The sequence below is a fragment of the Pseudonaja textilis genome, chromosome 8, assembly GCF_049901715.1.
Source record: "Pseudonaja textilis isolate UNSWEBS1 chromosome 8, rPseTex1.2, whole genome shotgun sequence".
In the NCBI taxonomy this organism is placed as follows: Eukaryota; Metazoa; Chordata; class Lepidosauria; order Squamata; family Elapidae; genus Pseudonaja; species Pseudonaja textilis.
In genome coordinates, this window is record NC_141997.1 from 51,678,285 (window position 1) to 51,705,987 (window position 27,703).

A 27,703-nucleotide genomic window follows, 5' to 3' on the forward strand; every position below is an offset into this window, starting at 1 on the left:
AGGTCGTCTTTTCCCCCCCAGGCTACTTATTTATTTCTTGGTCCTTGCAAGCTATCTCCTTCCTCGCAGCTGGTTCCATTACTGGTTTATCATGTTGGCCCATCATACTTTCCCCTTGTTAGAAAACCATTCTGGCAGGCTTGTGGTTCAGTCTTTCAAGAGTGACAATAAAGGAACAAAGGAAGTGGAGGAGCATGCTAGGACCGGCCTGATGCATTCATGATAGAGAATAGCGCTCGGGGCTACATTTCGCTGGTCGCGTTCGAGGAAGGAACATGCTTTTACTGCGGGCCGAGGGAAGAATTTCTATTGTGACAAGGAGAGAGAGAAAGAGAGAAAGAGAGAGAGAGAGAGAGAGTGAGTAATGGCTTCCAACTGACTGGAGCAAGTGGTTGCTTGACTGTATCGTGCATCGGAACAATGCTTTAGTGAGAGTCCTGGAATAGGAAGGGATCTGAACTCCTCAGTTTATGAAGCATAAAATCATTGGCATGTCAGGAAGGACCAAATGCTGAACCAGAGAGGAAGAACAAGGCCTTTCGGTCAAAAGACGATCTCTGGTGACTTCCCAGGTCTGTATAAAAAATGGAATGCAGAATAGAACAGAATAGAGAATAGAATATAGATAGAATAGGAGAATAGAGAATAGCATAGCATAGCATAGAATATAGAATAGAATACAATAGAATACAATAGAAATAGAGAATAGAATAGCATAAAATAGAATATAGAACAGAATATAGAATATAAAATAGAATAGAATAGGTGAATAGAGAATAGAATATAGCATAGCATATAGCATAGAATAGAACACGGAATATAATAAAATAGAATACAATTGAAATATAGAAAAGAAGAAGAGAATAGAGAATAGAATAGGAGAATAAAGAATAGAATATAGCATAGCATAGCATAGAATAGAATATAAAATAGAATAAAATAGAATAGAATAGAAATATAGAAGAAGAGAAGGAAATAGAGAATAGAATAGAACAGAGAGCAGAATAAAAAATAGAATAGAGAATAGAATAGAGAACAGAAAATAGAATAGAATAGAATAGAATAGAATAGAATAGAAGAGTTGGAAGGAACAGAGTTGGAGGTCTTCTAGTCCAACCCCCTGCCTAGGCAGGAAACCCTACACCACTTCAGACAAATCTTATCCAATCTCTTCTTGAAAACTTCCAGTGTTGGAGCATTCACAGCTTCTGGAGGCAAGCTGCTTCACTGATTAATTGTTCTCACTGTCATGAATTTTCTCCTTAGTTCTAAGTTGCTTCTCTCCTTGATTAATTTCCACCCATTGCTTCTTGTCCTGTCTTCAGGGGGCTTTGGAGAATAGGTTGATATTGTTGATATTATTTTACTACACAGTCCTTTCAACAGTTCCAAGAAGGTTCCACACCCATTTGCATTATTCAGGTGACCCTGAGGGCATAGCTAGCCTTTGTAATTCTCAGAAAGAGTGTCAACAACCAGATGACTGCAAGGAACACGAATCTTTCCATCCTCCACCATTCTGTCAGAACTGAAGAAGCTTCTTGGATGGGAAACGAAACCTCTTCAAGGAAAAATGAAATCCAAGCTGCCTTTTGGGAGAACTCTGTATGTATGAGGAAACAAAATGGAAACAAAATAGGAAGAAGTCTATGTTGACATCACATCTTGAAACTGTGTTGATGGCCAATGTTGGAATTGTTGTTGCTATTGTCGTTTTCGCACATGTCATGTCCTTCATTTACTTCTGAGTGATGCCCTATTCCAGATTAATTCAATGCTTAAAACAAGAAACGTGTTAGTAAAAAAAATGAAAAGCAACCCAAAAGATAAAATAACAGCATCTATTAAATCAGAATGAAAAAAAAAAAAAATTAAGCTTCCAGTAGTTCAGTTTTAGCTGGAAGAAAAGGCTTTAAATCATATATTTTGTGTGGAAGCACAACTCTAATGGAAATATAACAATGCTTTGGCCTAGTTGGGCTATTTTTCATCAAATCATCAAAGCCTCAAAGCAAACAACAGTTATTTGTATGTCTTGACACGTCCCCCTTTTCTTGTATTTAGTCTATTTTGTGAGTGTCTTTAGATGGGTTTATGTTATTCGGATTCAGATGGATTCACATTTCCCTACAACGGTATGTGACACTACATTAACGTGGAATATCACACGATATTCACTGCTACACGCAACATACGCATCACACATGATTCTCTTCAGCAACAGATACTTTACTCCTGCAGGGAGCCCCTCCCATTTAAATATGTTTTTATTCCCTTACTGGTGTGCCAAACTTTGCCATTTTGGGGGGAACATCGTTGAGGAAATACCCCTCCCCACTGGTGTCAGAAGTGGGGGAAAGAAAGAAACAGAGAAATGGCAAATCTGGGGATAATTCTGACATTAAGAAAAGATTTCTGATGGAAAGAACAAAAAAAAAATAAAGATTAAGAAGCTGGGGAAATATTAACTGCATATAGGAGAGAGTGAATGGAAGGTTATTTTCCAAAGCTGTTTTCCAGAGCCCCTGAAGGGAGAGCAAGAATCCATGGATAGAAACCAATCCAGGAGAGAAGCAACCTAAAATTTAGGAGAAATTTCCTGACAGTGAGAAAAACCAGCCAGCGGAACAGCTTGACACCAGGAGCTGCGGGTGCTCCAACAATGGGACTTTTTAATACAAAATTGGACAGACGTTTGTCTGAAATGCTACAGGGTTTCCTGCCTGAGCAGCAGGTTGGACTAGAAGACCTCTAAGGCCCCTTCCAACTCTCTTATTCTAAGTTATTCCAAGGAAGAGAAGGAGAAGGAGGACTGGAAAGTCCTTGTTGCTCTCTGAGCGTGGTTGTTTTCTTGCAGACATTTCATGACCCAACTAGGTAACATCATCAGTACTAGAAGGGAGTGGGATTGGAGGAGGAAGAGGACGAGGAGGACGAGGAGGAGGACTGTGTGGTCCTTGGTACTACTCTCTTGCGGTTGGTTGTTTTCTTGCAGACATTTTATAACCCAACTGGGTAACATCATCAGTGTTAGAACGGAGTGGGGCTTGCAGAGGAGGAAGAGGAGGAGGAGTCTGGAATCCTTGTTGCTCTCTGAGCTTGGTTGCTTTCTTGCAGACATTTCATGACCCAACTAGGTAACATCATCAGTGCTAGTGATCAGGATAATCAGGACCAGCACTGATGATGTTACTTAGCTGGGTCATGAAATGTCTGCAAGAAAGCAACCAAGCTAGGAGAGCCCTGAGGACCTCTCAGTTCAATGTATTATTATTATTATTATTATTATTATTTACACATGTCGGACGAATGTAAACAGGGCATTACAGTAAAAGAATTCAAGCTGGGTGCAGAGACAGGACACGAGCAAGCTTGCCTTTCAAACCGGATGCAGAAGAAGCAAAGACGTTCTGCAGATTTATCCTTGGAAACTTCCAAAATAAAGGAAGCCGGATGAATGGTTTGATCTCATCCACTTGGCAAGAGGGAGGAGGGTTCTAACTGTTGAAAAAACAGGTACTAGCAGGCTTTATGCACACCTTGGAAATTATTATTAGTATTATTTTCTGCAGACCTGATATAATCAACTGCACATACGGGAATTCTCTTCCTTCGGGTGGGAAAAAAAAAGTCATTTGCACCTGAAAAAAGTCTTAGGCAAAAATATCCGCCCTGATAATCTTACTTGACAAAATCTGTTCATTCTCCAACAAGATTTCTGCCTTTCTTTTCTTTTTATTGGGAATCTTACCTGATACATATAGTAAAGACCAGAAATATCTGATCGTAAATGTATTAACAGCGGCTAGGATTGTATTTGCTAAAAATTGGGAAAATGAGAAAATACCACTGCAGGAAGAAATTATTAAGAAAATATTGGAATGTGCTGAGATGAGTAGATTGACATTTGAAATTAGAGAACAAGAGGATAAACAATTCTATAAAATTTGGGACCTTTTTCTATCAATGGTTGGATGATAAAATACAATAATAGAATATTTAGAATTTTAGATAATAAGGAATATATAAAAAGATATTTTTTTCTTTTCTTTGTCATTTGATATCATATCCATAAAATGTTTTTAGGATAGATTTGGTATGACTATATGATTTGTTATAAAATAAACTACGTAAATTATAGTTATCTCGTAAAGTATGAATGAATAAAATTATAGTCAAATGATTTTCTAATAGTGATACTAGGATATATAATCTTCGATTGTTAATATGAGTTATTATGTAACGTAACTGTAATTGAGACTACGAAATGAATGCACAAAAACTGGTAAACCAACCGACACACTGTTTGTATATATTTATGAAAGAAAGCTGATGTTTTTATGTTTTGTTTGTTTTTAAAAACTAATAAAATTGTTTTAAAAAAAAGATTTCTGCCTTTCTGAAAAGAAGATTCGCTCTCTGTGAGGTCTGTTCCTTTCTTTCTCCCTAAGAGTCTATCAGTGCTAAATTGCCCATCAGATTAAAAAGAAAGACATTGGTAACCTTCCTTGATTAAACTTAATTCTTTTAATTGATATACTATCAAGTTGCACCGTCACTAACTCCTCCATTCAAACTCCCAACATCACCTCTTCTCACATGAAAACATGGACCGTTGGTTCGTCAACTGTCCGCCCCAAAATCTTTCTTCCATCATTTGGCATGTAAAAAGCAACATTTTGAGATGTAACCGTTTGCATCTCTACTCCTCCTGCCCTGCATCTGCCTTGTACACCTGACAGTAAAATCCATGGTTTCATAAACAATACAGTTCTATTAGGTTTTTGCCCACCCCCCCAATTTTCCCTACCCTTCCCTCTTTCTTTTCAATGCGTTCTTTCTTTGCTCTTTTGTATTTTATATTTTTCTGAAATTTAATAAATAGAATACAATTCTTTATTGGCCAAGTGTGATTGGACACACAAGGAATTTGTCTTGGTGCAAATGCTCTCAGTGTCCATAAAAGAAAAGAAAAAAATTAGTCAAGAGTCAAGAATCATCAGGTACCACACTTAATAAAAGTCATAGGGTATAATAAGCAATCAAATCCTACTAGGAAGCAGTCAATATAAATCGTAAGGATACAAGTGACAAGGTTACAGTCCTACAATCACTAATGGGAGGGGATGAGTGATAAGGAGTGATGAGAAGATTAACAGTAATAGTAGTGCAGACTTTGTAAATAGTTGGACAGTGTTGAGGGAATTATTTGTTTAGCAGAGTGATGGCGTTGGGGAAAAACTGTCCTCGTGTCTAGTTGTTCTGGTGTGCAGTGCTCTATAGCGTCATTTTGACGGAAGGGGTTGAAACAGTTTGTGTCCAGGATGTGAGGGGTCTGTAGATATTTTCACAGCCTTCTTTTGGACTCAGGGTGCAGGATACAGGTCCTCCTCCATGGAAGGCAGGTTGGTAGCCATTGTTTTTTCTGCAGTCCTAATTACTCTCTGAAGTCCGTGTCTGTCCTGTTGGGTTGCAGAGCCAAACCAGACGGTGATAGAGGTGCAGATGACAGACTCAATAATTTAACAGGACACAGCAGTTGCCAGTTGATGGTACCTGTGAGATAGATGATAGATAGAATGATAGATAGAATGATAGATAGATGAGATATAGATGATAATAGATGGGTAGGAAGGTAGGTAGGTAGATAGATATAGATAGATAGATAGATAGATAGATAGATAGATAGATAGATAGATAGATAGATAGATAGATAGATGGTACAAATGCTCTCAGTGTACATAAAAGAAAAGATACATTCATCAAGAGTCAAGAATCATCAGGTACAACACTTAATGATAGTCATAGGATACAAGAAACCATCCAATCCTACTAGGAAACAGTCCATATTCAGGTGGGGAGGAGAGACAACGCGAAGTGCCCTGCTACCTTCGGAGAGCCAGCCGGGGACCCGGACAAGCTACACGGAGAGCCGGTGGCATCCACAAATCTCTCCACCCGCGAATGCCAAGGGGCACCCAAAGCCTGCCTTCCGGTCAAGCCTCCCCTTTGTGTGGCACTCTACCTGTGTCCCAGCCTGGGGGGCAGTGGGGGGCTTCGATTCCTTCTCTCCTGGAGTCCCCCTTGCCCCCTCCCTGCCCGGACTGCCTCGCCCAGTGCTCCCCTTCTGAGGGGGTCTCTGAGGAGGGTCTCTGGCCTGAGGGGGTGGGGAGGCGGTGGGGAGTCTCGGCCGGTCTGGCTGTGACAGCGAGCGAAGCGGCGGGGTCATCGGACGGGGCTGCCCGGGGAAGGGGAAGCCAGGCCGGGTTGAATGGGGGAGGGGAGGGATGCATCGAGCCCCCCAATTTCTGCCGCCCCCCCTCCAACCCCGGGCCAACTCTGGAGGAGAGAAGCCGGCCACGGGGGCGGGGGGCGCCCCGGAGCTGAAGCCCGAGGACCACGCGAGCTGCAGGCGCCTCTTCCTCCTCTTCCTCGTCCCCCTCCTCCTTTTCTTCCTCCTCCTCCTCCTCCCCTCCCTTCATCCTCCACTCCTCCTCTCCTTCTCTCTTCTGCATCCTCCTCCTCCTCCCCCTCTCTCCTCTTCTCCTCCCCTCCTCCTCGCCTCCTCCCTCTCTCCTCCTTCCTCCCCTCCTCCTTCCTGCTTCCTCCTCTTCTTCTCCTCCCCTCCTCCTTTTCCTCCCCTCCCCTCTTCCTCCTCTTCTTCTTCCTCCCCTCCCCTCTTCCTCCTCTTCTTCCTCCCCCTTCTCCCTTCCTCTTCCCTCTCCTCCTTCCCCCTCCTCCTCTTCCTCCTCTTCTCCTCCTCCTCCTTCTTCCTCTTCTTCCTCCCTTCCTCCTCTTCCTCCTTCTCCTCTTCTTCCTCCCCCTCACACCTCTTCCCCTCCGCCCCTTCCTCCACCTCCTTCCTCCTCCCCTCCTCCTCTTCCTCCTTCCCTCCTCCTTTTCCTCCCCTCCCTCTTCCTCTTCCTCCTCTTCTTCTTCCTCCCCTCCCTCCCCTTCCCTCCTCCCCTCCCTTCCTCCTCTTCTTCCTCCCCCTTCTCCCTCCTCTTCCTCTCCTCCTTCCCCTCCTCCTCTTCCTCCTCTTCTCCTCCTCCTCCTCCTTCCTCCTCTTCCTCCTTCTTCTCCTCTTTCCTCCCTTCTCCCCCTCCTCCTCCTCTTCCCTCTCCGCCTGCTCCCTTCCTCTCCTCTCTTCCTCTTCCTCCTTCCCTCCTCCTTTTCCTCCCTCCCTCTTCCTCTTCCTCCTCTTCTTCTTCCTCTTCCTCCTCTCCCCTTCCCCCTCCTCCTCTTCCTCCTCTTCTCCTCCTCCCCCTCCTCCTTCTTCCTCTTCTTCCTCCCCCTCCCCTCCTCCCCCTCCTCACTCCCCTTCCCTCTCCGCCTGCTCCCTTCCTCTCCTCCTCCCCGGTCCCCCAGACCGTGGCGGCGGGAGGTCGGGGCTGTTTCGGAGGGGGTCCGTCTTTCCGCGGGCGGCGGAGCGAAGGGTGAAGGGCGGGGCGGGGGGGGAGGCGGGGGCGGGCGGCGATTGGAGGGAAGTTGAGCCGGGGCGGGGCCGGGAGGCGCGCTCGGCCCCGCGAGCTGCCCAGGAGCCGCAGCCGGGAGCGCCGGGGGGGGGGAGCGCTCACTTCTGCCTCGCCCGCCAGCCGAGCGCCAGCCGCCCCCGCCGGCCCTCTCCGCCCGCAGCCCGGCGCGGGGACTCGAACCCGGGACGCGCAGCTCCGGCAGGCAGGCAGGCGGGTCAAGGCGAGGCAGCCCGCAGCGGGCCGGGGATGATGGGCGGCGGGGCTCGGCGGTGAGCGGCAGGTCCCCGCCTGCGAGCCGCGGCTGTCAAGAAGGGCCGAGCGGGGCCGGCGGGAGGGAAGCGCGGCCGCTCCATGGGGCGCCCCGCGGGCAGCAGCGGCGGCGGCGGCACCGGCGGCGGCGGCGGAGGAGGAGCGGGGTCCGGGACGCCTCCGGCGCGGGAGGCGGCTTGAGCCCGGCCGGCGCGGGACCGCGAGGCAGAGGAGGAGGCGGAGGAGGCGGCGGCAGGTAGGCAGGTAGGTAGATCGGCAGCGATCCCGGGGCTGCAGCCGGGACGGGAGGCTCCCACGTGGCGGCGGGCAGGGATGGGCAGGTTTGCCAGGTGTTGCCTTTCCTTCCTTCCTTCCTTCCTTCCTTCCTTCCTTCCTTCCTTCCTTCCTCCTCTTTCCTTTCCTCTCTCCCTCCAGTTTTCTTCCCTTCACACCCTTCCTTCCTTCTCTCCTTCCTTCTATCTTCCCCTCCCTCCCTCTTTTCCACCGTTTTCTCTTTCTCCTTCCTTCCTTCCTCCCCCTTCCTCTCCTTCTTTCCTTCCTTTTCCCTTTCCCTCCCTCCCTCCCTTTTTCCTCCCTTCACCCTTCCTTCCTTCTCTCCTTCACTTCTTTCTTTTCTCTTTCCCTCCCTCCCTCTTTTCCACCGTTTTCTCTTTCTCCTTCCTTCCTTCCTCCCCCTTCCTCTCCTTCTTTCCTTCCTTTTCCCTTTCCCTCCCTCCCTTTTTCCTCCCTTCACACCCTCCCTTCCTTCTCTCCTTTACTTCTTTCTTTTCTCTTTCCCTCCCTCGCTCCCTCTTTTCCACCCTTTTCTCTTTTTCCTTCCTCCCTCCTTTCGTTTCTCTTTCCATTCCTTCCTTCCTTCCTCTCGTTTTCCTCCCATCACCCTTCCTTCCTTCTCTCCTTTCTCTTCTCTTTCCGTCCCTCCCTCCTTTTCCAACCTTTTCTCTTTCACCTCCCTCCCTCTCCCTCTCCACTTCTTTCCTTCCTTTTCCCTTTCCCTCCCTCCCTTTTTCCTCCACCCTTCTTTTCTGCCCTCCCTCCTTTCTCTTCTCTTCCTCCTTCCTTCCCTCCTTCGCATCCCTTCCGCGGACGCTCCCGCCCGGGGACCTCGGGGCCGGCGATCCGGGGCCGGCTTGCCTTTCGCGTCGGCACGGCGGCTGCTGCTGCTCCAGGCGCCGGGCTTTGTTCGGGCGAGCGCGGAGCCGGCCGCTCGGTCTCCCCCGCGAGAAGGAGCCCCGCGCGGGCGGCTGCGGGCGCGGAGCGGTGCCGGGGCGTCGGAGACAAAGGCTGCGCGCTGCTCTTTGCGGGGGTTTCGCTCCGTTTCGCGGGGGGGATCGGACTTCGCCTTTCCCGAGCTGGCCCTCTCTTCCTCCCCCCCCACCCCCCCCCCGGGCTTCCAATTTGTCCGCTAATGGCCCGGTGTAATTACTCTTTGCTTTGCCTGACGGTTGACAGGAGTTGTTGTGTATCCCGAGGGCAGCGAAGGTGGAAAGCGGAGAGTTTACAAGAGGGAGGAATCCCCGCCGAAGAGGGAGAGAGAGCGTGAAAGAGGGAGAGAAAGAGAGAGAGAAAGAGAGAGAGAGAGAGAAATAGAGAGATAGAGAAACAGACAAACAGAGAGGAAGAGTGAAGGGGGAGAATGAGAAAGAGAGAGAGAGTGAAAGACAAAAGAGAGAGAGTGAAAGAGGGAGAGAGTGAAATAGAGAGAGACAGACAGAGAGAGAGAGAGAGAAAGAAAGAGAGTGAAATAGAGAGAGAGGAGAATGAGAAAGAGAGAGAGAATGAAAGAGGGAGAGAGAAAGAGAGAGAGAGTGAAAGAGGGAGAGAGTGAAATAGAGAGAGACAGACAGAGAGAGAGAAAGAAAGAGAGTGAAATAGAGAGAGGGAGAATGAGAAAGAGAGAGAGTGAAAAAGAGAGAGAGAGAGAGAAAGAGAGAAATAGAGAGAGAGGAGAATGAGAGAGAGAGAGAGAATGAAGAGGAGAGAGAAAGAGAGAGAGTGAAAGAGGAGAGAGTGAAATAGAGAGACAGACAGAGAGAGAAAGAAAGAGAGTGAAAAGAGAGAGGAGAAGAGAGAGAGAGAGTGAAAAAGAGAGAGAGAGAGAAGAAAGAGAGTGAAATAGAGAGAGTGAAATAGAGAGGGGAGAATGAGAAGAGAGAGAAAGAAAGTGTGTGTGTGAGAGAGAGTGAAAGAGAGAGACAGAGAGAGGGGAAAGAAGAGAGAGGTGTGTGTGTGTGTGAGTGAAGAGAGAGAGAGAGAAAGAGAAATTCCTTGGCCAAAAATCAGAGTGAGACAATGAGAGAGAGGGAGAGAGAGAGAGAAAAAGTGTGTGTGTGAGAGAGAGAAATAGAAAGAGACAGACAGAGAGAGAGAAAGAGAGAGAGTGAAATAGAGAGAGAGGGAGAATGAGAAAGAGAGAGAGAAAGTGTGTGTGTGTGTGTGTGTGTGTGTGTGTGAGAGAGAGAGAGAGTGAGAGAGAGAGGTGCAGTCTACCTGGGAAGGCTGTGTGACTCTGTGTGTTGCCAATTGATGCTGCTGCTGCCAGAACCCTTCAGGAGCCTCCAGCCTTTGTTGACCAAGGAAGAAACTTGATCCAGAGGCCATCCAGAGCAGCCCCCTCCCTCCCCCCCCACCCCAGCCCCCTTTCTGCATGTAGGTTCAGTGCAGCAGGTGAGCCCCCTTTCACCTTGAAGGGGTGGGGAGGCTTGGCCAACAGTGGGGAAAGGGGGGTCTCCAAAGGATCTGCCTCAGAGAGTCTTCCTGGGTTAAAAGACAGGCTGCAGCTCCTCTTCTTCTTCTTCTTCTTCTTCTTCTTCTTCTTCTTCTTCTTCTTCTTCTTCTTCTTCTTCTTCTTCTTCTTCTTCTTCTTCTTCCTCTTCCTCCTCCTCCTCTTCCTCTTCTTCTTCCTCCTCCTCTTCCTCTTCTTCTTCCTCTTCCCCTTCTTCCTCTTCCTCCTCCTCCTTTTCTTCTCCTTCCTCCTCCTCTTCCTCCTCCCTCCTCCTCGCTGTTGTGTTGAGCTGATAAGGCCCAGGAGGGATTTGGCACTCGGGGTTCAAGCTTTGTGTCTCTTAAATTTCCAGGTGTTGGAGACTCGCTTGCAGTCAAAATGGCCGTCCTGATTGTCCTGCTGCTTCTGGGGACGCTGGTGGTGGCTGAGGCAGCGAGAGGTAAGGAGGCCTGGTGACTTTTCAGAAAGTGCCTCATGGTGACCCTTGAAGCAAATCCCTTTCTCTCCCTCCCTCCCTCCTTCCTTCCTTCCTCTTTTCCTACCTCCTCCTTTCCCTCTCTTTTTTCCTTCTCTCCTTCCTTTTCTTTCTCCCCTTCCTTCCTCCTCTCTTCCTTCCCCTCTCCTTCTTCCTTCCTTCCTTCCTTTTCCTTCCTTCCTTCCTTCCCTTCCTTCTCTCTCTTCCTTCCTTCTCTTCCTTCCTCCTTCCCCTCATTTTCTCTTCCTCCTCCTTCCCTCCTTTTCTCTTCCTTTTTTCTCTTCCTCCTCCTTCCTTCCTTTTCCTCTTCCTTCCTTCCCTTCCTTTTCTTTTTCCTTCCTTCCTCTCTTTCTGTTCTTCTGTCCCTTCCTTCCTTCCTTCCTTCCTTCCTTCCTTCCTTCCTTCCTTCCTTCCTTCCTTCCTTCCTTCCTTCCTTCCTTCCTTCCTTCCTTCCTTCCTTCCTTCCTTCCTTCCTTCCTTCCTTCCTCCCTCCCTCCCTCCCTGCAAGGGTTGCCCTTCAACCTCCCCTTGTCTTTCTCCCCTTCCCAGGCAGGTGTGCTCTCTGGGGCTGTTCAGTCTGAGGTGTGAAACAATGCCCCCCCTTTCCAGTTTGCAGCCTGGCTACAAGGAAAACAATGGCATTCCTGGGTGGATCAGGCCAGCCCCTCCCCTGCCCTCCCCTCTAATCTCACTCTCCCAATCTAAGCACTAACTAAACAAACCAATCCATTAACTCCCCCCGCCCCCGGAAGTGACAGACAAATGACAGGCCTCAAAAACCAGCAAAGAGCCTTTAGCCCGGTGGCTCCAAACCACCATCCGATTCCCCTGAACCAGGTTGGGCCCTTAGAGCGGGGGCTGGGCGGGGGCGGGGGCTCAAAGGGGAGAGGAAACTAACCAAGGTTTAAAGAAAACCCCCCTTTTAGTGTCTGTATCTCCTTCCTTCCTTCCTTCCTTTTTTCTTTTTAATAAATATTTTATTGAAAAGTAGGTTTTAAAAACATTAATGGTGGTGATCTTTTTGGCATATGTCTCAATCTTTACATTGTTATATGAGTAAATGATCATCCAACAGTATAAACATTTATATACATCTATACATATACATATATATATATATATTTACACTGTAATCTTTGTATCCATTTCTATCTTAGATGTTATGTTGCAATATAATCTCTTCTTAAATGCTATTTCACATTTTTTGGACTTGCTTTCATATCCCTCCATTTATAAATTTTTTCCCCCCGTATTGCATAGAATTCTGAACTGCTTCACTCCTTTAGTTTTAATGTCATACTATCTAACTCAGCACTCTGAAAAGTTTTTTTTTTCTATTATTGCTTCATTGGTCAGTATTCCGTTTAACTTCCATGTTTGGGCAATTAATAATCTTGCAGTTGTAATAACATGAATGATTAGGTATATATCTGGTGTTTTTTTTGTTTGGAAATTCTCATTTATTATCCCCAATAATAAAAAACATTTCTGGTGTATAATTTATTTTAAGGTCCAGTGTTTCTTCTAAAGCATTTTGTGCCAAAATTCTTGTACTTTCTTGAACTCCCACCACATATGATAATAGGTGCCTCGTTCTTTCAAACATTTCTGGCATAGAGGTTCGTGATGGCGAATCTATGCCACGCATGCTGGAAGTGGCACGCAGAACCATTTCCCCTGGTATGCAGGAGCTCGCCCAGAAGAGCTCGCCCACTGCACATGCATGCACGCCGCCATCACCCGACCGCTGATTGTCGGGTATCTGGCACGCATGTGCAGGGGGGGCTGCATGGGAGACACGCGCGCATGCGCAGAGATGAGCAGCATGTGCTGGGGGTCATGAGCGCAGCAAGGGGATTGTGCATGGAGGTGCACAGGGGTGGGATTCAAACTTTTCAACAACCGTTTCTGTGGGCGTGGCTTAGGTGGTGGGCGTAGCTTGGTGGTCATGTTATTGGCTGGGCGTGGCCAACTCAACATCACTCACATCGAGGCACGCATCTCCTCGCCTGGCCTCTCTTGAACATGAGGATGCTGCAATCGTCGTAAGTGTGAAAAATGGTCATAAGTCACTTTTTTCAGTGTCATTGTAACTTTGAATGGTCACTCCACACAAGCAAAGTACCAGCAAAGGAGGGGGAAAAAAAACTCCAGAGAAGTTCCTGAGACAGGAAGTCTAGTCCTGCCAAGAAGGTAACAAGGGTTAACGGAGAGGCAGTTTCTGTAAGCAACACCAGAATGTTTCCTTCCTGCCTTCCTTACAGGATTAGGCCAATAATTTCTTCTAACAACCAGTTCTCCGAACTGCTTAGTCAAGCTATCAGGCTCCCCTTGCCAAGACTCCATGGTAATTTCCAGCTCTCTTGACCCTACATGACTGGGGACTTGACTCTCGACCCAGCTGGGCGAGATAAGGGCTCTTCCTGCCGATAAGCATCGCGCCAGGGAGAGTGAGTCGACTTCCCATTGCTAGTGAGAGTGTGCAAATGCTTTGATGCCTTCGGGGAGTTTAAGCTTTTGTTGTTTCTAACTCCCAGCCTTCCAAGGAATTAGCAGAATCTTGGCAAGGTGCTTTTGTGCTGGAAACTGAAAGGGTCTTACATGTTCATATAGGCCTGAGAATTTCTGGTTCCCCACCTCATCTCTCCCTCCTTCTCTCTCTTTCCCCTTCCTTCTCTCCTTTTCTCTCTCCCTCCCTCTTTCCCTCCTCCTCTCTCTCTCTCTCTCTCTCTCTTCCTCCTTTCCTTCTCCCTTTCTCCCTCCTTTCTCCCTCCCATTCTCTCTCCCTCCCTCTCTCCCTCCCTCCTCCTCTCAACCTTTCCCTCCCTCCTTCCTTTCTCCCTACCTCTTTCCCTCCCTCCTTCTCTCTCTCCTCCTTTCCCTCCCTCCTTTTCTCTTTCTTCCCCTCCCCTCTTCCCCTCCCTTCCCTCTCTTCTCTCCCCCTCTGTCTCCCTCTTTCCCTCCCTTCTCTATCTCCCCTTTTCCCTCCCTCCTTTTCTTTCTTCCTCTCTCCCTCTTTCCCACCCTTCCCTCTCTCCTCTCCCCCTCTCTCTCCCTCTTTCCTCCCTCCTCCCTCTCTCTCTCCCTCTCCCTTCTTTCACCCCTTCCCCCAGGGTTTAAAATGAGTGTTCAAATATTCAAATATGGATGCTTCTCTCTGGTGCTTGTCAACTTTGGCAAGTTTAAGATGGGTGGACTTCAACTCCCAGAATTCCCTAGCCAGCACATGGAATTCTGGGAGTTGAAGCCCACTCCTCTTAAATCTTGCCAAGGTTGATAAGCACCAGAGAGAAGCATCCATATTTGTTTTTTTTTTTTAAAGCTACATTCTCTTGTTTACTGTTTAGCTTTCCCAGAGATCAACCACAGAGTCTTGCCAGCAACATTATCATTATTATATTGTAATAACCACGTTGCCTGCAGCCTTAATCTAGCCAACAGGTGAAAAATTTGCAATGCTTTGGGAATAGGTGGGCTGTTTCTCAGGTCAACCTGATCATGTCTAGCAAAGGAGGGTGAGCAGGAAAATGCTTGTAAGCCTTTAGACAGGGGACAAAACTCAGAATTTGAAACTTGCTTCTGATAATGGCACAATGGAGGGTGACCGGGCCCTTTGGCTTGGCTGCAGATCAGAACATTAGCTTTCATCCAGATATTCTACATGGAACAGGTGAAAAAAAAATGTTTGGAGGATGGACCAGTGATCCCAAAGTAAAAACTTTGAAAGCAGGGTGACCTGGAAAACAATTAAAGGGGACCAGAGAACACTCTTCAAATACCCCAAAGAAAGAAGATCGTTGTCTGTCCTTTGTCCTCTGTAAATGAAGGGGACTGAAATGGTGTTAAAATGGCTGAAGAGCCATTTCCAACTGGATCTCTTTGAAAAATGTGTTAATGGGATTAAGAACTTGACAATGTAGAAGTTGCTCAAGGGTTGATTGATTCATTATGGGCCATCAAGTCATTTGTAACTCCTTGTGGCCAGATAATTTTTTTTTTCATGGTGATTTGTTCATAATCTGTTCTTTCAACTAAGGATGTAGCCTTCCCTTAATTGGGCCTTTCCAACCCTTCTCTTTCTCTCTCTCTCTCTTTCTCTCTCTCTCTTTCTCTCTCTCCCTCCCTCCCCATCCATCCATCCATCTATCTATCTATCTATCTATCTATCTATCTATCTATCTATCTATCTATCTATCTATCTATCTATCTATCTATCTATCCTTTATTAAACATTAAAATATATACACAATATAAAACATTTCATAAAATACACAAAACCAAAAAGTTATACATAACCAATAAACGTAAAAATATAAACATTTCTAATTGCGTAGATGGCGTGTTTTTATCAAACAGTTTCCCAATACTTAGTACCTATATCTGGTATATACCTGTTTTCTCTTGTCTATCTGTTTACTTACAGGTTTCTATCCTTTATCCAATTATACCAGTCTTCCCAAACTGTAAAATATTTTGAGTCTTTCTTATCTTTTAGCCTTGGGGCGAGTTTATCCATTTCCACACAGTCGTAGATCTTCTGGATTATCAAATTATCTGTTGGCACCTGGTCTCCCTTCCAACACTGAGCTAATGCTATCCTTGCTGCCGTTTTTATATGTAAAATTAAATATTTGATTTCTTTTATGATTTCACCTTTTATTATTCCCAACAAAAAAATTTCAGCCTTAGGTTCTAATCGAACGTTTGTGATTTCTCTTTATCTATATTCATATTTTTTCCCAATACTTTTTGCTCTTCGGGCAAAGCCACCAAGCGTGGAAGAAGGTACCCCTTTTTTGCCTACATTTCCAACAGAGTGGGCTTAAATTTGGATGCATATTGGCCAATCTTGAAGGTGCCAGATACCACTGATAGCACATTTTATGCTGATTCTCTTTATAAACAGCCAATTTCATTAATTTATAGTTTTGCTTCCAAATTTTTATATATATATATACACACACACATCACACATCAGAGTTCAGAGAGAGAGAGAGAGATATGTGTGTGTGTGTGTGTGTGTGTGTGTGTGTGTGAGAGAGTGAGAGTAGAGAGAACACACATCACATATTTTATATATATATAAAAGGACCACTCATTGGGAAACTTTAAAAAGTATTTATGTTTGATGAGTTAGTTTGTGCAATTTTTATAGCTGCCCAACTCGACCAAATGACTGTACAGCTTACAATTCTAAATCAATGAAATAATTCAAACAAGTAACAATAAACTTGGTTTTCTTCCATGGTAAAACAGCAAAGACATATTCCTGAGAAATGTTTAAAGGCAGCTATTTTCAGACTTTTCATCAGAGAGATGAAAACTGCAGGGATGGGCCCAATTACTTAATCTGGCCAACTTTTTCTCAACTTTTTTTTCATATGGTTTCTATGAAAGTGAGGCCTCTCCAGTGATTCTCAAAAACAAACAAACAAAAAAACCCAAAACCGACCCAGCTCTCTTTATGTGACTGTCATAGATAAGAGCATCTTTCAATATTCAACAGAGGTTAACATTATTTAAGGTTTTCCTGCAATGAAGTCTTATCAACCTGACAGCGGTTTTACACAGTGCATAACAAACAATCAGAATAGAGCTGGAAGGGACCCCGGAGGTCTTCTAGTCCAGCCCCCCTGCTCAGGCAAGAACCTATAAATGGAACCCTATACTAATCCAGACAAATGGCTGCCCTGTCTCTTCTTAAAATTCTTCAGTGATGGAGCACCCACAACTTCTGGTAGCAGGCTATTCTACTGGTTTAGTTTTTCTCACTGTTAGGAAGTTTCTCCTTAATTCCAGGTTGCTTCTTTCCTTGATCAGTTTCCATCTGTTGTTTCTTCTCTTGCCTTCTGGTGCTTTGGAAATTAATTTGACCCCCTCCTCTTTGTGGTGGTCCCTCAAATATTGGAATATTCCTATCATGTCCCCCTCTAGTTCTTCTTTTCTCTAGACAAACCCAATTCCTGCAACTGTTCTTCGTATGTTTTAGTCTCCAGGCCTTTAATCCTCTTAGTTTATTTATTTTATTTCTTTAGTTTAGTTTGTCAAGCATGTATGAGAAAACAAGTATGAACATAGCATATAAGTATAAGCAGGTATGAGTATATATACATAGTAAATGAGTACAAATAAATGGGAACAATAGGACAGGGACGGTAGGCACGTTGGTGCACTTATGCACATCCCCTTACAGACCTCTTAGGAATGGAGTGAGGTCCATGGTGGACAGTTTAAGATTAAAGTTTTGGGGGTTTGAGGATGTAACAACAGAGTCACGTAGTGAGTTCCAGGCATTGACCTGTTGCTGAGGTTGTATTTTCTGCAATCGAGTTTGGAGCAGTTTACTCTGAGTTTGTACCTATTGTGTTACTAACAGAGAAGTTGCTCTTCTCTGCCTTTTTCCCAAAGTCTCAATATCTTGGTCACGTTGGTGACCAAAACTGGATGCAGAATTCCAGGTGTGGCCTTATAAAGGATTTACAAAGCAGTATTAATACTTTACGTGGTTTCGGTTCTATGCCTCTGTTTATACTACCCAGAATTGCGTTAAGCTTACTAGAATCTAATCAGAGATGCTTTGCCGATTCTAGTCCAGTGACCTGCTCCAGTAGGGTTAGAAAGGAGTGTGTGTGTGTGTGTGTGTGTGTGTGTGTGTGTGTGCGCGCGCGCGCATATGCATGGCTGTCAAAACTCCCAAAACAAGTCAAGTAGCTCTAGGGAGGCCAGTCATAAATTAGAACACTTGCTGAGCAAATGGCCATTAAGCAAGGACCACTTGTATTTGGTTTGCCAGTCACCTGGCCACGCCCACCTACTCACATGAACAGCAAACCACGCCTACCCAGTCATGTGACCAGCAAGCCACGCCCAGCCAGCAAGCCATTCCCAGCCAGTCACGCGACCAGTAAGCCACACCCTCAAATTAGGCCACGCCCACAGAAATTTGAATCCCACCCCTGGGTAGGGGGCACCAAGGATGAGTTTGTAGCACCAAGGGGACGGTGGACTGAAAAAAGTTTGGGAACTGCTGCTTCAGAGAAATCTTTTCGACCAATCTTTGCCATTTTTACAACGCGCGCAGCATAAAATGGAAGCTGCGAACGCTGCATTCCCAGACATTGGGAACGTCACCACGTTCACTCTTGATTCACTCCATCTACCTTTACAAAAACACCCCAAAGAAAGCAAAACCAGAACGAGAAAGCGTGTGTGTGCGCGTGTGTGTGTGAACGAACTCACAATTCACCAACACACAGCGATGGTCTGGAACTGGAGAAAACATCTGTGGGCTCTCCAAACCTGCGATTTTTAATTTATTTATTTGGCGCATTGGAGCAAAACACGATGAATCCTGGCTTTATATCCCGAAGCGAGGGCCGTGAATATATGGGATTGTTCTGAAGTCGTGCCGGTGTTTGCACAAACAGTTTGCTATCCAAGTGTGAGAGCCGCCCCTGTTCAGGTTCTCCCCTCCTGGGTTCACAAATCAGATAAACATCGGCTGCCTCGCACAGTCTCCTCGTTGTAGTTTTGCAAACATGGCAAGGGGCACTTTGACTAATCTAACGGTTCCATTTCATCAAAACCCATCCAATTTTCAGGAAGAAACCCAGCCAATAACTGCAGGCTACTTCTTACATTAAGTGCTTCAACTTAATTTTGAACTTCGGGGTGGCAGTGGGGTCGGGGGTGGAGGAGGAGGAGGAGGAAGAAAAATGTAAATTGGGAACAGTGACCGCTTGGAATAAAGTTGGATTTGTTTCGGGTTTTGCCCTTTTTTTAGTCCTCTCTCTCCCTCCTTCCCTTTCCTAGCTGCTGAAGAAAAGGTTCATTCTTAGTTGGAAGGAAAATCATCATTATTATTTTTTTTTTGTCCTGGGCCTGGTAAATTTATTTTATGAAAGATTTACACAATCTTCGGTATTTGGTTATATGCTGCTCTGGGAGAGAAGACGTGCCACGAACCAATCTGGTTCTCGTTCTTTTTATGGGCTTGGAAATTGGCAATCTTGGAAATTTCTGCATTTCTGCATCTTCCAAGGAGTTTCTTCACTACTTCTCCTTCTCCTTCTCCTTCTTCTTCTTCTTCTTCTTCTCCTTCTCCCTTTCCTTCTCCTTCTCCCTCTCCTTCTCCTCCTCCTCCTCCTCCTCCTCCTTCTCCTTCTCCTCCTTCTCCTTCTCCTTCTTCTCCTTCTCCTTCTCCCTCTCCTTCTCCTCCTCCTCCTCCTCCTCCTCCTCCTTCTCCTCCTTCTCCTTCTCCTTCTTCTCCTTCTCCTTCTCCCTCTCCTTCTCCTCCTTCTCCCTCTCCTTCTCCTTCTCCTTCTCCTTCTCCTCCTTCTTCTTCTGAACTGAAAAAGCTCCTTGGATGAGAAGCGAAACCTCTTCAAAGGAAAACTAGAAAGTCCAGTAGCTTCTTTAAAAAAAACACTTTGGGGACAATCGTGACCTGGATGACAGATAATCTCCAGAGACATTAAGACTGGGGTATGGTTGACAGCACAAGCCAAGTTCCGTGTTGTGGGTTTGTGTGACGTTGCCTTTCAAAACATGCAAGATGTTGAAGGCAGGTCATGTAAACAATGTCTCCTTTTCAGTGCTCTCCGTTCCTTGGCTCCGGTGCAAGGAAATAGACCCAGTAGAAATCATAATTTGCAGCAACGTGTCTGTGCTTGCGGTCAAGAGAATTAATGGAGCCAATCGGAAACGCATCCGGATTTCATTTTCTGTCAGGGGATTATTATTTGGGCTTGCTGCAAATATGAGCCTCAGAAAAAGGTTTTTTGTTTTTTTCCCTGAGTGGAAATTGGATCAGGAGGGTTGAATCACTTCCTCGTATGGCTCATCTGGGAGTGAGGCACGTTGGCTGGCAGCCCCCGTTTAACATCCAGGATCGATGCTTTCCTTCCCTTAAGAAGGCAAAGAAATGGGACAATTCTGACTTGACCGATTAGCAGAGTTGGGAGGGACCTTGTAGGCCATCTAGTCCAACCCCCAGCCCCGCCCAAGTAGGAGACCCTACACCATTTCTGACAGGTGGCAGTCCAGTCTCTTCTTGAAAGTCTCAAGTGATGAAACTCCCACAACTTCTGAAGGTAACTTCTGTTCCACTGGTTGATTGTTCTCACTGTCAGACAAAAATTTCTCTTTATTTCCAGGTTGAATCTCTCCTTGTTCAGTTTCCACCCATTATTTCTTATCTGGCCTTCGGATGCTTTAGAAAATAGCTTGACCCCTTCCTCCTCCCTGGGGCAGCCCCTCAAATACTGGAAGATGTTATCATGTCTCCCCTGGTCCTTCTCTTCACTAGACTGCAACAGTTCCTGCAGCTGTTCTTCATATGTTTTAGCCTCCAGGCCTTTAATCATCCTAGTTGCTCTTCTCTACACTTTTTACAAAGTCTCAACATCTTTTTTATAATGTGGTGACCAAAACTGGATGCATGTAGAGTCCCCGTGGTCACCACTATGACCACGGGGACTCTATAAAACAAGACAGGATAGCAGTCTTCTAGTATTTGAGGGGCTGGCACAGAGAGGAGGAAGGGGTCAAGCTATTTTCCAAGGCATCTGAAGGCCAGACAAGGAACAATGGATGGAAACTGAACAAGGAGAGATTTAACCTGGAAATAAGGAGAAACTTTCTGACCGTGAGAACAATCAATCCATGGAACAGGAGTTCCCTTCAGAAGTTGTGGGAGCTTCATCCCTGGAGGCTTTCGAGAAGAGACTGGACTGCTATCAGAAATGGTGTAGGGTCTCCTGCTTGAGCAGGGTGGGTGGGTTGGACTAGATGACCTACAAGGTCCCCTTCCAACTCTGTTATTCTGTTATTCTAATCAGTGGAAGGACTTGCCTTGAGAAGTTGTGCGAGCTTCATCCCTGGAGGCTTTCAAGAAGAGACTGGACTGCTCTCAGTCAGGAATGGTGTAGGGTCTCCTGCTTGGGCAGGGGGTTGGACTAGATGACCTCCAAGGTCCCTTCCAACTCTATTAATCTGTTAATCATAACCTGATTGGAAACCCCCTTTTTTTTTCAGCACAGTGGTAACTTTGAATAGTCCTTAAACTGTCCTCATGTAAATTGAGGGCTTCTGCACTGTATTAGGTGAGCTAAACGTTGCAAATATTTAACGCTAGTCCACTTTGAAAGAGCCATCCTAGTTTTTCCGAAGGCTTTTCTGTTCCTGGGTTGGCATTTTTTTTTTTCTGATGTAGCAATAACCTCTAGTAGCTTTTGACTCAGCCACATCCTGCAATCGCATCGATAGATTAATATATTACATTTGAACCAGGGATCTGGTTGAACAGGTTCTTGGTTGCAGCTATTTTAACCCAGTAACTGAGTAGGGGAGACAGTATTTCACGTCAAGCTTGCTGTATTTCCTTCCTGGGGTAAATCATAATGTCAAAATTCAGGCCATTGATAAACTGATAAACTGCCCACGCTTTCCCATTAGAATATTTGAGGATTGCTTGTTGATACCAGAGTAACAAAGGTGCAGCTTTGAAGCGTGTCTGGATTATATGAAAAGCACCATATGGAAAGGTGGGGAGGTTGCTTTTTGAGGGGGTGGTGGTGCGTTATTCACTAGCTATGTGCGAGAACATCCGAAATGTACGTAGACTCCTACAGAGTAAGATATAAAATAGGATCTTGTCTATACAGTTTTGCACCTTTAATTGACAATGGATTTTATTTGGGGGGGAGTGGGGGCAGGAACCAAATTGCAGTTACCATACCCAAAATATTGTGGACATTTCTACTTTAAACAGTGATAGCTTTGTAAGGGGAATCAAGGAAGATTTTTCTGTAAACTTTTATAGACTTCCTGCCTCGCTTCCTCCCTTGCTCCCTCTCCCTTTTCCTTCCTTCCTTCCTCCTTTCCTTCTTTCCTTCCTTCCTTCCTTCCTTCCTTCCTTCCTTCCTTCCTTCCTTCCTTCCTTCCTTCCTTCCACCCTCCCTCTCTCCTTCCATTCTCCCCCCTTCCTGTTTTCATTCCTTTCCTCCCTCCCCTCCTTTCTTTCTTTTTTCTCCTTCCTTTCTCCCTCCCTTCTTTCTCCCTTCCTCCCTCCCTCCCTTCCTTCTTTCTTTCTTTCTTTCTTCTTTTTTTCTCTCTCCCTCCCTCCTTCCTTTCTCCCTCCCTCCTTCCTTTCTCCCTCCCTCCCTCTTCCTTCCTTCATCCATCCCTCCCTCCTTTCTTTCTTTCTTTCTTTCTTTCTTTCTTTCTTTCTTTCTTTCTTTCTTTCTTTCCTTCCTTCCTTCCTTCCTTCCTTCCTTTCCTTCCTTCCTTCCTTCCTTGTTCCTCTCTTCCTTCCTTCCTTCCTTCTTCCCTCCCTCCACCCTCCCCTTCTTCTTTCTCCCTCCTTCCTTCCTCTTCTTTTCCCTTCCTCCATCTTCCTCCCCCTCCTTCCTTCCTCCCTCCCTCCTTCCTCTCCTTCCTCCGTTTCCATCCACTCACCCACTCGCCCTTCTCCAAAGCAGGAGAGTTGGAGGAGCTCTTCCCTCCAACAACACACAGATTGTGTGTGTGTGTGAAAGCTTTGTTTCGGATCTGGCCTAGATCGGGTGCAAAGATTTTCATGAACGAAACTTCTAACTGGCACCCTGTTCAGATCTTGCTTTAGGTTGACCTTCCCTCCCCATAACAGGTGTGGGTGGGAAGCTCTCAGAGATGACCCAGCTAAGACCTCTGAGAAAGGCGCTCTTTCCTTTTCTGGATTCCCCGACTTCACCAGCTGGTCCCTCAAATCCAAAACCCGGGGAAACAGTTCCGTTCTCCCAGAGAACTCTGGAACCCACATCTTCTCCTCCAGAGAGGTCCACCCTCCTCCTCTCCCTCCGGCTTTCTTGTTACAGTCTCCTGTTTACCCTTCTCTCCCCTTCCTCCTTTCCCCACGTCTAATGACTGCTGGTTTGGCCAGAGGAAATGAATTAACACAATTTACTGTTTTAAAAACAAGACACACGCCCTGCCCAGGCACACTGCGTGGAGAAGCCCTCCGGTGGAGTCCATGCCGAGAGAACAAAGCCTCAATTATGGAATGCAAGTTTTCCTATTCACACCCTCCGTCCGTCCCCTGTTTTAAAAGGAGCTGCCAGCGCCGTGCTCAGGAGCCTGGAACAAACCTCAAAACCACTGCTGACACGAAACGGGACATTGTTCTTGGTGGAAGTTGGGTTTTTTTTTTTAAAGAGCGACAGAGTCTGGAGCAGGGGGTCTCCAACCTTGGCAACTTGAAGACTTGTGGACTTCAACTCCCAGAATTCCTTGGGAGTCGAAAGTCCACAAGTCTTGCAGTTGCCAAGGTTGGAGACCTCTCGCTTGGAGCCGAATCTCCAAGCTGGCAAAGTTATCTCACAACCTGGTGTACAGTTTTGGAGTCTCTAGAAGAATTTCTAGAAAGCGGGTCGACTGGAGTGATGGAAGCTGGAACTGGGAGAAAGTTGGAAGGATGGGAGAAATGCCGTAAAATGGACTGGATATGGAAAATCTCATTTTTTTAAAAAAAGCACATTTTCCATGATGTCTTTAAGAACTGCAACAGCTCTGCAGTGGCAAAAGGGCTGTGAAAGTGTATCTGCAGACCCCTCACATCCTGGACATAAATGGTTTCAACTTCTACCTTCAAAATGACATTATAGAGCGTGTGTGTGTGTGTGTGTGTGTGTGTCTTCAAACTTGGCAACTTTTAACACTTGTGGACTTCTAACTCCCAGAATTCCTCCTCCAGACATGTTAGCTCAGGAATTCTGGGAGTTGAAGTTCACAAGTCTTAAAAGTTGCCAAGTTTGAAGACCCTTGTTGTAGAGCATTGCACACCAGAGGAACTAGACCAAGGACAATTTTTTCCCAAATGCCATCCCTCTGCTAAACAACAAATTCCACAACACAGCCAAACTTTACTAAGAATATATTTCAATTATTCTTCTCATCTTTCCTATTACCTATCTCCTCCCACGTATGACTATAACCTTGTTACTTGTATCTTTACAATTTATATTGTTTTATTTCATTTCCTAGTATGACTTGATTCCTTATTTGGTATCCTATGACTATCACTAAGTGTCGTATCTTATGATTTTTGATGAATCATATTTTTACGTGCCCTGAGAACTTATGCACCGAAGACAAATTCCTCGTGTGTCCAAATCATACTTGGCCAATAAAGAATTCTATTCTCTGTTCTATTCTATCATGCGATGGGCCTCCTTAATTCCATCTTTTCTTGAATTGGCACCAAAAAAAGCTTATTGCGTTTCTACAAACAGAATTGGATTCTTAGAAGGTTATAAAGTAGAGGGAGACTTTGCTTTTGAATTTTGTGGGGGGCCAAATTTGAAGCCAAGCACACTGTTGTTTGTGCGTTTGCTTCCAGCAGAAGGGTGAAGGCTTCAGTTTTATAGCAAACTTTGTCCTTTTTTAGTCTCACTGCAATTCTGGCCACGTTCCTCCTCCCCCCACCCCCAGACCATTTCTGGTGCCAGGGGAGAGAATAAGGTAAAGCAAGGAGAAATTAGATCCCTGGCTTGGCTTTTATTATTCCACTTAATAACTTTTGTTACTAAGCTTAGGTTGTCCACTTTATGGATGTTGAGGCATCTGGTGGACGTGGCATTTTGCAGCCTTCAGTCCTGCCCAATGTTATCTGCCATCCCAGTCATGTGGCCCACCAAACACGGAACCATTCAAGTATCTTCAACATGCCTGCACAGCGTAGGTCTCTCACGGAAGATGGGTGACGTATCTCAGATGCTTGTTGAAGTCAGGCGCATAGACCAGGGATCTCCAAACTTGGCCACTTGAAGACTTGTGGATTTCAAGACTTGGCAATTTTAAGACTGGTGAACTTCCACTGCCATGCTGACTGGGGAATTCTGGGAGTCAAAGTCCACAAAGCTTAAAGATGCCAAGGTTGGAGACCCCCTGATTTAGATGTTTGACTCTTGGGCTTCGAAGGAGCTTCTGCTAAACAATCTTGCATAAACTTACTAGCTGTAGCATAAAAAAAATTGGTTGACAGGAGGCACAGGATAGTAATAGAGTTGAGGACGCTGGTATCTTTTCCAAAGAGCTGATTTTGTTTCTTCATACATATCTCTGCCACCAGGAGGGTGAAAACCTGGATCCTCCTAAAATCCTCCTTCAGAAGGACCTTTCCGTATAGAAGCAAAAAATTGGTCACAAAATGGCCGACCTATTGTAACAGGGAAGCATAAAGTGATCCTGCACTAGAGCAAAACACTTTTAAAAATTTCACACGTAACAGGGTGTTAGAATCAAGACCACGTGAAGTGGTAGTACCACTTTATAGTGCCTTGACCAAACCACCTTTGGAACACTGCATCCAATTTTGGTCGCTGTGATATGAAAAATAGACATTGAGACTCTGGAAAGAGTGCAGAGAAGAACAACAAAGATGATTAAGGGACAGGAAGCCAAAACATACAAAGAAAGGTTGCAGGAATTGGGTATGTCTAGTTTAATGAAAAGGAGGACTAGTGGGTGACATGATAGAAGACTTCCAATGTCTCAGGGGCTGCCCCAAAGAAGAGGGAGTCAAGCTATTCTCCAAAGCCCCTGAGGGCAGGATGGAAACTCATCAAGGAGAGAAGCAACCTAGTAGTAAGGAGAAATTTCCTGATAGTTAGGACAATTAAATCAGTGGAACAACTTGCCTCCAGAAGTTGTAAATGTTCCAACGCTGGAAGTTTTGAAGAAGAGATTGGATAACTATTTGTCTATAGTGGTACAGGATTTCCTGCCTAGGCAGGGGGTTGGACTAGAAGACCTTCAAGTTCCCTCGCAACCCTGTTATTCAGTTATGAGACATATAATGGAACAGGGAGCAGAAGAACTTGTAATCCTGGAGGAATGCGATTCAGTGGCTAGGAGCTGTGAAAAAGCCAGCACATTTTTGAACATTTCAATGTGGCCTGTTTTAAATGATTTTTTTTTCTTCATTTGAGGTTGTGGCTGGCATTGAGCGTTGGTTTCAATGCTTTGTTTAAAACCTGTGATTGTTTGTTTTAGTGGTTCATTTTATTTTATTCAGCTGAAACCTCTTAAATGCCTTTTTTGGGGGGGAATGTGTAAAACCAAGCAGAACCAAAACAGCTGTTAAATATATTCCAAAACAATTTGGTTTGTTTTAGCAGGCGTAACAAGGAGGGATATTTTTTTTCCTTCCTTAATGGTACATTAGTGTTTGTTGGGAAATAAGTGCTTCCTTCAAAAACTTGAAAAGGAAAAAAAAAAGAATTAAACTAAACTCAGGTGGCTTTCTGAGGGCTTTTGAGAGTCAAAATATTTATATAAATAAAATTAAAATATGTAAGAAAAGGCTTGAACATTAAACACTCTACCAGTATTTTAATATAGTTCTATGATTCAGCTACTTTGGTATAAAAATGACATAGGTATAACTCAAAATATAATAGCCACAGGAATCCAGATAGAGGTAGTCCTTGACTTAAACGACTTGTTAAGTGAGGCATTCGTTAAGCGAGTTTTGCTCCATTTTTTCGACCTTTCTTGCCACATGCATGAAATGAATCACTGCGGTTGATAAGGTAGCAACACACACATATTAACAGCAGCTAGCCTTGTATTTGTACAGAATTGGAAAAATGGTAAAGATACCAGCAGAGGAAAAAGGGATTGAGAAAATATTCAAATGTGCAGAGATGAATAGATTAACACTGGCAATTAAAGAAAAAAAAAGAAACTGAACATTATATTATATGGGATTTATTTTTTATCGATGGTTAGAAAATAAACTGAATTAAAATTATTTAGATAAATATATAAAGGAAGTAGAGAATGGAATAGAATAGAACAGAATAGAAAATATACTATAGAATAGAATAGATAATGGAATAAAGAATACAACAGACAGAATATTGGAATGCAGAATAGAATATAAAATAGAATAGAATTGAATATAAATGTAGAATATAAAATAGAATAGAATAGAATAGAATTGAATATAGAATGTAGAATATAAAATAGAATAGAATAGAATAGAACTGAACAGAATAGATAATGGAATAAAAAATAGAATAGAACTGAATAGAATAGAAAAGAAAATATACTATAGAATAGAACAGAACATATAGAAGGGAAGGGAAGGGAACGGGAGAATAGAATAGAATAGAATAGAATAGAATAGAATTCTTGATTGGCCAAGTGTGATAGGACACACAAGGAATTCGTCTTTGGTGCAAAGACAAATTTTAAAAGTTTAGATATAGATATAGATAGATAAATATATATATATAGATAGAGATAGATAGAGATAGATATAGAGATATAAATATAGTTATAGATAGAAAGAGATAAGAGATAGATAGAGATAGATATAGAGATATAAATATAGTTATAGATAGAAAGAGATAAGAGATAGATAGAGATAGATATAGAGATATAAATATAGAGATAGATAGAGATGGATATAGATAGATAGATAGATAGATAGATAGATAGATAGATAGATAGATAGATAGATAGATAGAAGTGTCCTTCTCCACTCAGGCATCCTATGAATTCCATGAAGATCCTGCCTCCTGTCCACATTCTCTAACCTTTGTTCCTTCAGGGTTGATGGAAAGAGACCTCACTTCTCAATGTTTTGGTCCAGCACCTTGACTGGTCAGGAGTCTTAGGTGGGTAGATGAGACTTTCGGAAGTTCCCTTTAACTCAAGTGTTTTACTGCAGCCCCATTGAGAGGTTTCCAAAATATCATTGAATAAGAAAAGTAA

General features: G+C 44.7%; 1 protein-coding gene and 1 long non-coding RNA gene across 5 annotated transcripts in view; one reads left to right on the plus strand and one right to left on the minus strand.

Moving 5' to 3' along the window:
- Positions 1 to 4,508: 4,508 nt before the first annotated feature.
- Positions 4,509 to 9,090, minus strand: LOC148125197 (uncharacterized). The gene is made up of 2 exons (XR_015744472.1): positions 8,880 to 9,090; positions 4,509 to 5,556 (listed from the first exon to the last, which is right to left on the minus strand). It is a non-coding gene; the product is annotated as an uncharacterized LOC148125197 (long non-coding RNA).
- Positions 7,579 to 27,703, plus strand: part of FGFRL1 (fibroblast growth factor receptor like 1) — a 163,638-nt gene continuing 143,513 nt past the window's right edge. Inside the window, exons 1-2 of one of the 4 annotated variants that reach the window (XM_087938077.1) lie at positions 7,579 to 7,988; positions 10,823 to 10,909. In XM_087938077.1, coding sequence (XP_087794203.1) covers positions 10,849 to 10,909 — 61 coding nt within the window. In that variant the 5' untranslated portion in view covers positions 7,579 to 7,988; positions 10,823 to 10,848. Of the gene's footprint in view, positions 7,989 to 9,205; positions 10,413 to 10,822; positions 10,910 to 27,703 lie in introns of those variants that run through there. The other 3 variants (XM_087938078.1, XM_087938080.1, XM_087938079.1) reach the window with 3 other exon arrangements.